General features: G+C 44.0%; 1 protein-coding gene across 11 annotated transcripts in view; it reads left to right on the plus strand.

Moving 5' to 3' along the window:
* The window catches only part of DTNB (dystrobrevin beta), a 136,864-nt gene that overhangs the window by 26,299 nt on the left and 94,311 nt on the right, over nucleotides 1–16,254 (plus strand). For all 11 annotated transcript variants that reach the window (XM_073562030.1, XM_073562040.1, XM_073562036.1 and 8 more), the window contains exon 2: nucleotides 15,983–16,050. In XM_073562030.1, the coding sequence (XP_073418131.1) occupies nucleotides 15,984–16,050 (67 nt within the window). In that variant the 5' untranslated portion in view covers nucleotide 15,983. The remainder of the gene's footprint in view (nucleotides 1–15,982; nucleotides 16,051–16,254) is intronic.

Raw genomic sequence — 16,254 nt, forward strand, 5'->3', positions numbered from 1 at the left:
CAGATACTGGGGGAGGTGGTCACCTGTCCATCTCCTCCTCTTGAGACTACCGCCTCGCACCCAAGATTCCGCAAAAGGCAATATCCAATACCTGATACTATTCGCCCACAGGGAGCTACTGTTTGAATCCATGCTCCCAAAATTTACTTTCAGAAACAAGGAGTCAAAGAAAACCCTTGGATTTAACATATCCAGCCCGCCCTCACTCCGCTGTAGGTACGTTATTCCCCTCTTTATCAGGTTCATCCTGTTCCCCCACAAGAGCTGGAAGAACAGGCTGAAGAGCCTCGCCGAGAAGGATTCTGGCAAAGGAAAAACGACAGAGACATACAAGAAGACGGGGACCAGGTAAGTCTTCAACATAGCAACCCTTTCTCTGTAAGTCAGCCTCCAGTTCTTCCATCGCTGAACCTTTGCATTTCCGGTCTCCAATTTTTCCTCCCAATTTAGGCTGGCATTATCTTCCCTCCCAAATTTAACCCCCAAGATCTTAATATGGGTGGAGGCCTTAACAAACTGCGGCAGATCAAAGTCTGGGTCAGATTGCAATGTCCACAGAGCTTGACTCTTCTCAAGGTTGACCAGAGACCCGGAGGCCCCTGAGTAACTTCTGATGGCCGCAGACAACATCTGCACCTCATGAGGATTAGATATCACCAGCGTCACATCATCCGCGTAGGCAACCACCTTCAGAGGCAAGCAGTGGGGGACCGGCACCCCCCAAAAGTTACACTCCTGCAGTGACCTCAAAAACGGGTCTATGGCAAAAACATACAGGAGTGGACTCAGCGGGCAGCCCTGTCTCACCCCCGCCTCAACTCCAAAAGTGCCACCCTGCCAACCATTAATCAGAGGAAAGCTCACCGCCTTTCTGTACAAAATCTTCAGCCAATCCACAAATTGTCCTGGAATACCGTACTTTGACAAAGTGGCCCACAGATAATCATGATCAACTCTGTCAAAGGCTTTAGCCTGGTCCAGACTGACAACATATCTCCCACACCGCAGAGCTTTACATCTCTCAAACATCTCCCGTATTGAGATGACTGCTCCAGAGATGTTCCGCCCTTTTACCGTGCCAAACTGAGAGCCTACCAACAGTGCCGGGGACAAACAGACTAACCTAGAAAACAGGATCTTTGCCAGACTCTTCCTGTCAACATTCAAGAGGGCAATTGGCCTCCAGTTCTTGATGTCGCTCGGCTCCTTACCTTTAGACAGCAGAATTAATGAGGACACTCTCATGGATGGGGGCATCAGGTGATTTTCTAGACAATTTTTGTAAACATCCACAAGAATTGGAGCCAGGAGGTCTCTGAATTTCTTATAAAATTCTGCTGTTATACCATCCGGACCTGGTGCCTTCTTCAGATGTAACTTATCAATGGCCTCCTTAACCTCCTCCACCGTTAATTCTGCTGTCAAAGGAGAAAAGTCCAGATCATTAATATCAGGCGTTGGAGTTGCCTCCAAGAATTGAGTCATTTTATGTTTATCCAAAGACTTCCTCTGAAACAAGTCAGTATAATAAGATTTCACAACCCCCAGGATACCCTCCCGAGATTCCTGCAATACACCCTGGGAGTCAATGAGACCTGTGACCAATTTATTGGCCACCCGCTCCCGGCAATTCTCAAAGGGATCAGGTGCCCCTAAGACCCCATAATCCCGTTCAAGAACCAAGGAGGTATACCTGCTGTACTGATACTGCCTTATCTCAGATTTCAGCCGGTCGATCTTCTCTTTGTTACCCCCGCCCTCCGAATACAGTGACTCCAATTCTTTGCGCAGCCTTAGGTACTGGCTGTACTTACTCCTGCCCTTCTTAACTGACAGTCTCTTCAAGAGGTATCTGATATCATCCTTGACGTCCTCCCACCAGTCGGCCATGTTGTCATAGAAGTCCACTCTCTGTAGATGACCCTGCAAAAGGGAGTGGACACAACTCTGGACAGAGACATCATGGAGGAGGCTAGAATTGAGTCTCCATAACCCCCTACCAACATCAGCTCGCTTAGTGGCCCCTAGGCAGAAATATAGGGCAAGATGGTCTGAGTATGGGACGACTCTCTCACTCATGGCACCAATGACTTCCATGGGACTTACAAAAGCCAGATCTATTCTACTACCTCTATTGGAGCAGGAATAGGTTAATTTTGGCTTTCGTCCTCCCCGTTTAAAGACGTCACCTAATCCGGCCTGCAGGACTATGTTATTCAAGATCCTACCATCCCTCGTCACGGTTCTACCTGAGGAGCTGTCACCTGATGTCAGTATGGCATTAAAGTCCCCTGCCATTATCACTGGAAGAGAGGTGAACAGATAAGGCTTGACATCATTAAATAACTGTATCCTGTCAGTCACCATCTGTGGCCCATAGATGTTAATAAGCCGGAGACGCCTCCCATGGACAGTGACTTCCAGGACCAGACACCTTCCCATAACCACCTCCGTCATCCTATGTACTGTCACATCCCTGGTGTTAAACAGAATGGCGACCCCGGCGTACGGCTCCACAGCCAGTGACCAAAAAGAGGGACCAGACCGCCATTCCCTCTCAGCCTCCCTCATGAGCCCCTGAGTCGTCAGCCGCGTCTCCTGCAGAAAGATGACATCTGCGTCCAGGTATCGGAGATGGTCATAGACAGCGTGCCTCGTCCTCCTCACCTTAATGCTGTTCACATTACTGGATGTTACTTTTAATGAGAAATCCGCCATCACAATACCACAACAGAGGAACAGAGATGTAAAGGCCGTCATCATAAGTCTGGGTCACAGATGTTCTGACTACCACCGGTCTCCATGTCAGACTGTATCTCAGTGTCAGCAGGTACAGGCTTCCGTTTTGTAGGGGGATCGTCCGCTACGTCCCTGTCATACTCAGTCTCTATTCTTTTTATCTCTTCCTCCAAGTCCCCATCAGACTCAGACAAAACATCAAACTTATTGGACACGACCATCACACCTGCCGAACTCTGGACTTTTTTCCTGCCACCCTGGCTAGTGACATACTCCTCCTCAGGTTTACGGGAGGCCTTGTCCTTTTTTTTCCTTTTTACCTGATTACAGCCACTTTCTTCAGCTAGAGATGGTGATACTGAAGTGGTGGCTACATGTGGCTGCTGGACCTGAGGGACGACCTCCATGCTCCCCTCTGTGTAAAGCTTCTCTGATGTTACCTGAGCGGACCCCTGGTGGACCTCTGACCTGGTCAGTACTGTCCCTGACATTAAAGCCTCCTCCTCCTGAGCCTCTGTCCCTGTCACTAACTCCTCATCAGGAAGGAGCTTGCATATATTGTGCCAGGCATCAGGACAGTCCCTGTGAGGGTGGCCGATCTCCCCACAGAGATTGCACTTGATGTTCTGGCAATCTGCCGCTAAGTGGCCGACTTCCCCGCACAGGCTGCACTTTACCACGGTACAGGTGTTTGCCAGGTGACCCACTTTACCACACTTAAAACACTTTCGTGGCTGCCCAGGGTAGAAGCAAACCCCCTTCTCCCTCCCGATAAAGAAGCAGTTGGGTAAGTGAGCCGTGATATTGTTGTGCTGGCGCAATTTCACCAGCACCTTCCATCCACCGGTCCATATACCGTCCTCATCCCTGTTTTTGGTGAGGTCGGAGACAAGGTCACAATGCCTCCGGAGCCACACCACGATGTCCTGCGGGGGAACAGCCTCATTCCAAAAGATGATATTAACCGTGGCGGTATCCGGCTTAGATATTGGAATGAAGCTGAACTTATTCCAGCCATCAGCGTCCCTGAACTTGGGGAAATTGGCCCAGAATCTGTCCAGATCAGACATAAGCTTAAAGCTGATATCATAGCCCTGTCTGTCTGGCAGATTGATGACCGCCAAGATATTAACCGGCGCAAACCCCATCTGGTGGCACAGAAGCTCCCTGACTACCAGCCTCCTGTCCGGCAGGTCCTCCTTGGCACCTCTGTGCCTGAACCGCACCACATTCCTCCTTTTGAAAGCCTGCCCGGTGTAATTGGCGCTGGAGGTAAAGGATGGAGCGCCGCGGCTCCAAACATTACTGGGAGGGACCTGTGGGGCCACACTGGGCTGACTGACAGGGCGAGGGTCTGCAGCGGAGGGGCCTGTTGCACCTTGTGTGCTGGAAACCAAAGGGGGAAATCACAGACATTTTGCACATTATTATCATCAATCTCAATAGCGTCATCAGGATGCGCAATGTCCACCACAGTCTCCGTACCCCCTTCAGCCCCCAACCCCACATGAACAGTATCAATATCCCCAGAATTAGTGCTCTCCTGGGCTCCAACAGTAGATGCAGTCTCATGTCCACTGTCTTGCTGTTGTGCTGGGCATGCTGGGACTTGTGGTACCGCTGGGATCTGAGCCTCTTGCTCCTGCTTGGGGTCTGCCGCAGGTAGTTGCGGCTGCTGGTGCAGTATCTGACCCTCCTTAAAACAGAAGCTAGCGGGCTGCAGCACCGGCCGTACCTGCTGCCGGGTCCCACCTGGGACAATGTCTGTGCGGGAACCAGCAGAGTCCTGCGCGCAGGACCTAAACCGCTCCTGGTTCCTATATGTCTTTGCCAGGGGCCCCATCCTCGCCAGCACACGGTCTATGTCCCGCACCACAGTCGCCAGCTCTACCCCAGTGCATTCAGTCTCTGGTCATATACAGAGTGATCCCCAGGATTAGCAGCCTTCAACTTGTAAATGCAATTTCCATTTGCAGAAGATTCCTCTGCTGCTGCAACTCACCCATCCTCCTGACCAGTCCTGGTATCTCCTCTGCCAGCTGTAGCTCCGGGGCACGCGGCGGCTCCTTCTGGGGTCTTGCTTTAGGGGTTGACATGTTAGTTTTTAATATCGCTGGTTTTGTGGCTCCAGCCTCCGCAACACTTTTACCGCTGCCACCAGCCTGCAACCTCGTGCGTCCAGAGCTCGCCATGCTGGTCACCACATGTCCCAGCTGAAGGTTCTCCTGGAGTGTTTGCTTCTCCAGAGATGTCCGTCTCTGTCTGCCTGGAGTGAGCTGCACACCTGAGGCTGATGATGGACTCTGCCTCACCTTCTGTGCAGCCACCTGCCCTCCAGCACTCAGGTTCTCAGCAGAAGATGCCTTCTGGGATTTCCTTCCAGGTTCTGGACACTGTTTGCCTTGACTGGCCGACTGTTTAACAGAAACATCCTTGCACACAGACAAAACTTTCTCCTGTTTCTTTCCTGTGCTGAACTTCAACACAGGATCTTTCTCCGTGCTGCTGGAACTTCCATTCTGAGGTTTATTTCCTGCAGAGGCAACTCTGGGATTTCCATCCACATGAGAAGGTTGGGAGTTTACTCCCAGCGTAGGCCTGGAAGCCAGGGCCTTGCTTGGGGAGCTTCCCCGCCCAGGGTGGCCCCTCCCTGGGCTTGCTCCAGATATGAGGAGAACCACAGACACACAACCTCACAGCTAGGAGGCAGTATTATAGTAGTTATATTCTGGTACATAGGAGCAGTATTATAGTAGTTATATTCTTGTACATAGGGGCAGTATTATAGTAGATATATTCTTGTACATAGGGGGCAGTATTATAGTAGTTATATTCTTGTACATAGGAGTAGTATTATAGTAGTTATATTCTTGTACATAGGAGCAGTATTATAGTAGTTATATTCTTGTACATAGGAGCAGTATTATAGTAGATATATTCTTGTACATAGGAGCAGTATTATAGTAGTTGTATTCTTGTACACAGGGGGCAGTATTATAGTAGTTATATTCTTGTACATAGGGGGCAGTATTATAGTAGTTATATTCTTGTACATAGGAGCAGTATTATAGTAGTTATATTCTTGTACATAGGGGCAGTATTATAGTAGTTATATTCTTGTACATAGGAGCAGTATTATAGTAGTTATATTCTTGTACATAGGGGGCAGTATTATAGTAGTTATATTCTTGTACATAGGGGCAGTATTATAGTAGTTATATTCTTGTACATAGGAGCAGTATTATAGTAGTTATATTCTTGTACATAGGGGGCAGTATTATAGTAGTTATATTCTTGTACATAGGGGGCAGTATTATAGTAGTTATATTCTTGTACATAGGAGCAGTATTATAGTAGTTAGATTCTTGTACATAGGGGCAGTGTTATAGTAGTTATATTCTTGTACATAGGGGGCAGTATTATAGTAGTTATATTCTTGTACATAGGGGCAGTATTATAGTAGTTATATTCTTGTGCATAGGAGCAGTATTATAGTAGTTATATTCTTGTACATAGGGAGAAGTATTATAGTAGTTATATTCTTGTACATAGGGGGCAGTATTATAGTAGTTATATTCTTGTACATAGGGGGCAGTATTATAGTAGTTATATTCTTGTACATAGGGGGCAGTATTATAGTAGTTATATTCCTGTACGTAGGGGCAGTATTATAGTAATTATATTCTTGTACATAGGGGGCAGTATTATAGTAGTTATATTCTTGTACATAGGGAGCAGTATTATAGTAGTTATATTCTTGTACATAGGGGCAGTATTATAGTAGATATATTCTTGTACATAGGAGCAGTATTATAGTAGTTATATTCTTGTATATAGGGGCAGTATTATAGTAGTTATATTCTTGTACATAGGGGCAGTATTATAGTAGTTATATTCTTGTACATAGGGGGCAGTATTATAGTAGTTATATTCTTGTACATAGGAGCAGTATTATAGTAGTTATATTCTTGTACACAGGGGGCAGTATTATAGTAGTTATATTCTTGTACATAGGGGGCAGTATTATAGTAGTTATATTCTTGTACATAGGAGCAGTATTATAGTAGTTATATTCTTGTACATAGGGGCAGTATTATAGTAGTTATATTCTTGTACATAGGAGCAGTATTATAGTAGTTATATTCTTGTACATAGGGGGCAGTATTATAGTAGTTATATTCTTGTACATAGGAGCAGTATTATAGTAGTTGTATTCTTGTACACAGGGGGCAGTATTATAGTAGTTGTATTCTTGTACATAGGGGGCAGTATTATAGTAGTTATATTCTTGTACATAGGAGCAGTATTATAGTAGTTATATTCTTGTACATAGGGGCAGTATTATAGTAGTTATATTCTTGTACATAGGAGCAGTATTATAGTAGTTATATTCTTGTACATAGGGGGCAGTATTATAGTAGTTATATTCTTGTACATAGGGGCAGTATTATAGTAGTTATATTCTTGTACATAGGAGCAGTATTATAGTAGTTATATTCTTGTACATAGGGGGCAGTATTATAGTAGTTATATTCTTGTACATAGGGGGCAGTATTATAGTAGTTATATTCTTGTACATAGGAGCAGTATTATAGTAGTTATATTCTTGTACATAGGGGCAGTGTTATAGTAGTTATATTCTTGTACATAGGGGGCAGTATTATAGTAGTTATATTCTTGTACATAGGGGCAGTATTATAGTAGTTATATTCTTGTGCATTGGAGCAGTATTATAGTAGTTATATTCTTGTACATAGGGAGAAGTATTATAGTAGTTATATTCTTGTACATAGGGGGCAGTATTATAGTAGTTATATTCTTGTACATAGGGGGCAGTATTATAGTAGTTATATTCTTGTACATAGGGGGCAGTATTATAGTAGTTATATTCCTGTACGTAGGGGCAGTATTATAGTAATTATATTCTTGTACATAGGGGGCAGTATTATAGTAGTTATATTCTTGTACATAGGGAGCAGTATTATAGTAGTTATATTCTTGTACATAGGGGGCAGTATTATAGTAGTTATATTCCTGTACGTAGGGGCAGTATTATAGTAATTATATTCTTGTACATAGGGGGCAGTATTATAGTAGTTATATTCTTGTACATAGGGAGCAGTATTATAGTAGTTATATTCTTGTACATAGGGGCAGTATTATAGTAGATATATTCTTGTACATAGGAGCAGTATTATAGTAGTTATATTCTTGTATATAGGGGCAGTATTATAGTAGTTATATTCTTGTACATAGGGGCAGTATTATAGTAGTTATATTCTTGTACATAGGGGGCAGTATTATAGTAGTTATATTCTTGTACATAGGAGCAGTATTATAGTAGTTATATTCTTGTACACAGGGGGGCAGTATTATAGTAGTTATATTCTTGTACATAGGGGGCAGTATTATAGTAGTTATATTCTTGTACATAGGAGCAGTATTATAGTAGTTATATTCTTGTACATAGGGGCAGTATTATAGTAGTTATATTCTTGTACATAGGAGCAGTATTATAGTAGTTATATTCTTGTACATAGGGGGCAGTATTATAGTAGTTATATTCTTGTACATAGGAGCAGTATTATAGTAGTTGTATTCTTGTACACAGGGGGCAGTATTATAGTAGTTGTATTCTTGTACATAGGGGGCAGTATTATAGTAGTTATATTCTTGTACATAGGAGCAGTATTATAGTAGTTATATTCTTGTACATAGGGGCAGTATTATAGTAGTTATATTCTTGTACATAGGAGCAGTATTATAGTAGTTATATTCTTGTACATAGGGGGCAGTATTATAGTAGTTATATTCTTGTACATAGGGGCAGTATTATAGTAGTTATATTCTTGTACATAGGAGCAGTATTATAGTAGTTATATTCTTGTACATAGGGGGCAGTATTATAGTAGTTATATTCTTGTACATAGGGGGCAGTATTATAGTAGTTATATTCTTGTACATAGGAGCAGTATTATAGTAGTTATATTCTTGTACATAGGGGCAGTGTTATAGTAGTTATATTCTTGTACATAGGGGGCAGTATTATAGTAGTTATATTCTTGTACATAGGGGCAGTATTATAGTAGTTATATTCTTGTGCATTGGAGCAGTATTATAGTAGTTATATTCTTGTACATAGGGAGAAGTATTATAGTAGTTATATTCTTGTACATAGGGGGCAGTATTATAGTAGTTATATTCTTGTACATAGGGGGCAGTATTATAGTAGTTATATTCTTGTACATAGGGGGCAGTATTATAGTAGTTATATTCCTGTACGTAGGGGCAGTATTATAGTAATTATATTCTTGTACATAGGGGGCAGTATTATAGTAGTTATATTCTTGTACATAGGGAGCAGTATTATAGTAGTTATATTCTTGTACATAGGGAGCAGTATTATAGTAGTTATATTCTTGTACATAGGGGCAGTATTATAGTAGATATATTCTTGTACATAGGAGCAGTATTATAGTAGTTATATTCTTGTATATAGGGGCAGTATTATAGTAGTTATATTCTTGTACATAGGGGCAGTATTATAGTAGTTATATTCTTGTACATAGGGGGCAGTATTATAGTAGTTATATTCTTGTACATAGGGGGCAGTATTATAGTAGTTATATTCTTGTACATAGGGAGCAGTATTATAGTAGTTATATTCTTGTACATAGGGGCAGTATTATAGTAGATATATTCTTGTACATAGGAGCAGTATTATAGTAGTTATATTCTTGTATATAGGGGCAGTATTATAGTAGTTATATTCTTGTACATAGGGGCAGTATTATAGTAGTTATATTCTTGTACATAGGGGGCAGTATTATAGTAGTTATATTCTTGTACATAGGGGGCAGTATTATAGTAGTTATATTCTTGTACATAGGGGCAGTATTATAGTAGATATATTCTTGTACATAGGAGCAGTATTATAGTAGTTATATTCTTGTATATAGGGGCAGTATTATAGTAGTTATATTCTTGTACATAGGAGCAGTATTATAGTAGTTATATTCTTGTACATAGGGGCAGTATTATAGTAGTTATTTTCTTGTACATAGAGGCAGTATTATAGTAATTATATTCTTGTACATAGGGGGCAGTATTATAGTAGTTATATTCTTGTACATAGGGGCAGTGTTATAGTAGTTATATTCTTGTACATAGGGGGCAGTATTATAGTAGTTATATTCTTGTACATAGGGGGCAGTATTATAGTAGTTATATTCTTGTACATAGGGGGCAGTATTATAGTAGTTATATTCTTGTACATAGGAGCAGTATTATAGTAGTTATATTCTTGTACATAGGGGGCAGTATTATAGTAGTTATATTCTTGTACATAGGGGGCAGTATTATAGTAGTTATATTCTTGTACATAGGGGGCAGTATTATAGTAGTTATATTCCTGTACGTAGGGGCAGTATTATAGTAATTATATTCTTGTACATAGGGGGCAGTATTATAGTAGTTATATTCTTGTACATAGGGGGCAGTATTATAGTAGTTATATTCTTGTACATAGGGGCAGTATTATAGTAGATATATTCTTGTACATAGGGGCAGTATTATAGTAGTTATATTCTTGTACATAGGGGGCAGTATTATAGTAGTTATATTCCTGTACGTAGGGTCAGTATTATAGTAATTATATTCTTGTACATAGGGGCAGTATTATAGTAGTTATATTCTTGTACATAGGGAGCAGTATTATAGTAGTTATATTCTTGTACATAGGGGCAGTATTATAGTAGATATATTCTTGTACATAGGAGCAGTATTATAGTAGTTATATTCTTGTATATAGGGGCAGTATTATAGTAGTTATATTCTTGTACATAGGGGCAGTATTATAGTAGTTATATTCTTGTACATAGGGGGCAGTATTATAGTAGTTATATTCTTGTACATAGGGGGCAGTATTATAGTAGTTATATTCTTGTACATAGGAGCAGTATTATAGTAGTTATATTCTTGTACATAGGGGCAGTATTATAGTAGTTATATTCTTGTACATAGGGGCAGTATTATAGTAGTTATATTCTTGTACATAGGCGCAGTATTATAGTAGTTATATTCTTGTACATAGGGGCAGTATTATAGTAGTTATATTCTTGTATATAGGAGCAGTATTATAGTAGTTACATTCTTGTACATAGGGGTAGTATTATAGTAGTTATATATTTGTATATAGGGAGCAGTATTATAGTAGTTATATTCTTGTACATAGGAGCAGTATTATAGTAGTTATATTCTTGTACATAGGGGGCAGTATTATAGTAGTTATATTCTTGTACATAGGACAGTATTATAGTAGTTATATTCTTGTACATAGGAGCAGTATTATAGTAGTTATATTCTTGTACATAGGGGCAGTATTATAGTAGTTATATTCTTGTACATAGGGGCAGTGTTATAGTAGTTATATTCTTGTACATAGGAGCAGTATTATAGTAGTTATATTCCGGTACATAGGAGCAGTATTATAGTAGTTATATTCCGGTACATAGGAGCAGTATTATAGTAGTTATATTCTTGTACATAGGGGCAGTATTATAGTAGTTTTATTCTTGTACATAGGAGCAGTATTATAGTAGTTATATTCTTGTACATAGGAGCAGTATTATAGTAGTTATATTCTTGTACATAGGAGCAGTATTATAGTAGTTATATTCCGGTACATAGGAGCAGTATTATAGTAGTTATATTCTTGTACATAGGGGCAGTATTATAGTAGTTTTATTCTTGTACATAGGAGCAGTATTATAGTAGTTTTATTCTTGTACATAAGGGGGGAGGTAGCATAATGGTTATATTGTACTTTCAAGGTTATAGTAGAAATCTTTCTTTTAGATGGCAATGTCTCTGCCTTTTTATTAGGTGGGTTATGTTCCTCATCTGTCTTTGTATCGGTAGGCTGTGTAATTGCGGTGTAATTAGTACATTTGTTGTACGTCGCAGTGACTGACATGATATCGAGGTTTAGTAATAAAAGTTACTCTCCACTTACATATGTCGACGTTTCATTATGTTGTAGTGAGTTCATGTTAGTCATGGAGCAGGTGTAGGAGATGCTTTTTGTGACTGTGTCACTGGTTCACGGTTGGGGTCTTTCTCTGTGACTGTCACTCGTGCAGTGATGGGGTCTTTCTCTGTGACTGTGTCACTGGTGCAGGGATGGGGTCTCTCTCTTTGACTGTCACGGGTGCAGGGATGGGGTCTCTCTCTGTGACTGTTACTGGTGCAGGGATGGGGTCTCTCTCCTTGACTGTCACTGGTTTAGGGATGGGGTCTCTCTCCTTGACTGTCACTGGTGCAGGGTTGAGATCTCTCTCTGTGACTGTGTCACTGGTGCAGGGATGGGGTCTTTCTCTGTGACTGTGTCCCTGGTGCAGGGATGGGGTCTTTCTCTGTGACTGTGTCACTGGTGCAGGTATGGGGTCTCTCTCTGACTGTGTCACTGGTGCAGGGATGGGGTCTCTCTCTGTGTCACTGGTGCAGGGATGGGGTCTCTCTCTGTGACTGTGTCACTGGTGCAGAGATGGGGTCTCTCTCTGTGACTGTGTCACTGGTGCAGGGATTGGGTCTCTCTGTGACTGTGTCACTGGTGCAGGGATGGGGTCTCTCTCTGTGACTGTGTCACTGGTGCCGGGATGGGGTCTCTCTCTGTGACTGTGTCACTGGTTCACGGTTGGGGTCTTTCTCTGTGACTGTCACTCGTGCAGTGATGGGGTCTTTCTCTGTGACTGTGTCACTGGTGCAGGGATGGGGTCTCTCTCTTTGACTGTCACAGGTGCAGGGATGGGGTCTCTCTCTGTGACTGTTACTGGTGCAGGGATGGGGTCTCTCTCCTTGACTGTCACTGGTTTAGGGATGGGGTCTCTCTCCTTGACTGTCACTGGTGCAGGGTTGAGATCTCTCTATGTGACTGTGTCACTGGTGCAGGGATGGGGTCTTTCTCTGTGACTGTGTCACTGGTGCAGGGATGGGGTCTTTCTCTGTGACTGTGTCACTGGTGCAGGTATGGGGTCTCTCTCTGACTGTGTCACTGGTGCAGGGATGGGGTCTCTCTCTGTGTCACTGGTGCAGGGATGGGGTCTCTCTCTGTGACTGTGTCACTGGTGCAGAGATGGGGTCTCTCTCTGTGACTGTGTCACTGGTGCAGGGATTGGGTCTCTCTGTGACTGTGTCACTGGTGCAGGGATGGGGTCTCTCTCTGTGACTGTGTCACTGGTGCCGGGATGGGGTCTCTCTCTGTGAATGTGTCACTGGTGCAGGGATGGGGTCTCTCTCTGTGACTGTCACTGGTGCAGGGATGGGGTCTCTCTCTGTGACTGTGTCACTGGTGCAGGGATGGGGTCTTTCTCTGTGACTGTGTCACTGGTGCAGGGATGCGGTCTCTGTGACTGTGTCACTGGTGCAGGTATGGGGTCTCTCTCTGACTGTGTCACTGGTGCAGGGATGGGGTCTCTCTCTGTGTCACTGGTGCAGGGATGGGGTCTTTCTCTGTGACTGTCACTGGTGCAGAGATGGGGTCTCTCTGTGATTGTGTCACTGGTGCAGGGATGGGGTCTCTCTCTGTGACTGTGTCACTGGTGCAGGGATGGGGTCTCTCTCTGTGACTGTGTCACTGGTGCAGGGATGGGGTCTCTCTCTGTGACTGTGTCACTGGTGCCGGGATGGGGTCTCTCTCTGTGACTGTCACTGGTGCAGGGATGGGGTCTCTCTCTGTGACTGTGTCACTGGTGCAGGGATGGGGTCTCTCTCTGTGACTGTGTCACTGGTGCAGGGATGGGGTCTCTCTGTGACTGTCACTCGTGCAGTGATGGGGTCTTTCTCTGTGACTGTATCACTGGTGCAGGGATGGGGTCTCTCTTTGTGACTGTGTCGCTTGTGGAGGAATGGGGTCTCTCTCTCTGTGACTGTGTCACTGGTGTAGGGATGGGATCTCTCTCTGTGACTGTTACTGGTGCCGGAATGGGGGTCTCTCTCTGTGACTGTGTTACTGGTGCAGGGATGGGGGTCTCTGTGACTGTGTCACTTGTGGAGGAATGGGGTCTCTCTCTCTCTGACTGTGTCACTGGTGTAGGAATGGGGTCTCTCTCTGTGACTGTTACTGGTGCAGGGATGGGGTCTCTCTGTGACTGTGTCTCTGGTGCAGGGATGGTGTCTCTGTGACTGTGTCACTTGTGGAGGGATGGGTCTCTCTCTCTGTGACTGTCACTGGTGTAGGGATGGGGTCTCTCTCTGTGACTGTGTCACTGGTGCAGGGATGGGGTCTGTCTCTCGCTGTGATGTCACTTGTTTCATATTTTTTTTCTCGGTGGTGATCCCGGTCTGTCTATTTATCTATCTAGTTTTCCATATGTCGCAGAGAGCGGTGTAGAGCCTGTGCGCCCACGGTTGAGTGTGATGGTTGTCAGGACACATAATGGGCTGAGCCGGCCATCATCACTGGATAAACACTAGTGGAAAAAGAGCTCATTTTCCATTACACCCTCCTTCCACTAGCAGAGCTACTGGTGTCCTGTTAGAGTACTGGGACAGTTCAGGGCTGGTAACGAATGTAGACACGCACCTACATGGGCTTGTGAGCGCACGGTGCAGTATCATACATACTGCACAGCTCTATGAATTCCAGATGATCAGGGCTGGAGTGACATCTCAGGTTTGTGATGTTATCGGAGAAGATCATGAGTGTGTGATGTTATTAGAGGAGATATCAGGAGTGTGTGATGTCATCACGGGAGGGATCAGAAGTGTGTGATGTTATTAGAGGAGATATCAGGAGTGTGTGATGTCATCACGGGAGGGATCAGAAGTGTGTGATGTTATTAGAGGAGATATCAGGAGTGTGTGATGTCATCACGGGAGGGATCAGAAGTGTGTGATGTTATTAGATGAGATAACAGGAGTGTGTGATGTTATTAGAGGAGATATCAGGAGTGTGTGATGTCATCACGGGAGGGATCAGGAGTGTGTGATGTCATCACGGGAGGGATCAGAAGTGTGTGATGTTATTAGAGGAGATATCAGGAGTGTGTGATGTCATCACGGGAGGGATCAGAAGTGTGTGATGTTATTAGATGAGATAACAGGAGTGTGTGATGTTATTAGAGGAGATATCAGGAGTGTGTGATGTCATCACGGGAGGGATCAGGAGTGTGTGATGTCATCACGGGAGGGATCAGGAGTGTGTGATGTTATTAGAGGAGATATCAGGAGTGTGTGATGTCATCACAGGAGGGATCAGAAGTGTGTGATGTTATTAGAGGAGATATCAGGAGTGTGTGATGTCATCACGGGAGGGATCAGAAGTGTGTGATGTTATTAGAGGAGATATCAGGAGTGTGTGATGTCATCACGGGAGGGATCAGAAGTGTGTGATGTTATTAGATGAGATAACAGGAGTGTGTGATGTTATTAGAGGAGATATCAGGAGTGTGTGATGTCATCACGGGAGGGATCAGGAGTGTGTGATGTCATCACGGGAGGGATCAGGAGTGTGTGATGTCATCACGGGAGGGATCATGAGTGTGTGATGTCATCACGGGAGGGATCATGAGTGTGTGATGTCATCACGGGAGGGATCAGGAGTGTGTGATGTCATCACGGGAGGGATCAGGAGTGTGTGATGTCATCACGGGAGGGATCAGGAGTGTGTGATGTCATCACGGGAGGGATCAGGAGTGTGTGATGTCATCACGGGAGGGATCAGGAGTGTGTGATGTCATCACGGGAGGGATCAGGAGTGTGTGATGTCATCACGGGAGGGATCAGGAATGTGTGATGTCATTAGAGGAGATATCAGGAGTGTGTGATGTCATCAAGGGAGGAATCAGAAGTGTGATGTCATTAGAGGAGATATCAGGAGTGTGTGATGTCATCACGGGAGGGATCAGGAGTGTGTGATGTCATCACGGGAGGGATCAGGAATGTGTGATGTCATCACGGGAGGGATCAGGAGTGTGGTGTCATTAGAGGAGATATCAGGAGTGTGTGATGTCATCAAGGGAGGAATCAGAAGTGTGATGTCATTAGAGGAGATATCAGGAGTGTGTGATGTCATCACGGGAGGGATCAGGAGTGTGTGATGTGACTGTTGTGTATGAATAAGGGGGAGTTTATTGCACTGATGGAGGGGGGAGGTTTTGATCTGATATCCACAGCCTTTGTGATGTGTATACACTGTATAATCTGCAGTGCTACTGTCTAACTTGTGACTCTGATTACTCCGCAGGATGATTGAGGAGAGTGGAAGACGCAGGAGGACGATGGCAGAGAAGCGCCAGCTGTTCATGGAGATGAGTAAGTGCAGGCGCCACATCTGGAGACCACCATTTCTGTCTCATCTCAGCCTGTACTCAGCCCCCTGGAGTTCGGTCTTGTCCTGTACTCTGCCCCCTGGAGGCCGGTGCTGTCCTGTCCTCTGCCCCCTGGAGGCCGGTCCTGTCTCGTTTTATCCTGAACTCTGCCCCCTGGAGGCCGGTGCTGTCCTGTACTCTGCTCCCT

This window comes from Dendrobates tinctorius, unplaced genomic scaffold, assembly GCF_039654945.1.
Source record: "Dendrobates tinctorius isolate UK_male_01 unplaced genomic scaffold, ASM3965494v1 ptg000332l, whole genome shotgun sequence".
NCBI classification, from domain to species: Eukaryota; Metazoa; Chordata; class Amphibia; order Anura; family Dendrobatidae; genus Dendrobates; species Dendrobates tinctorius.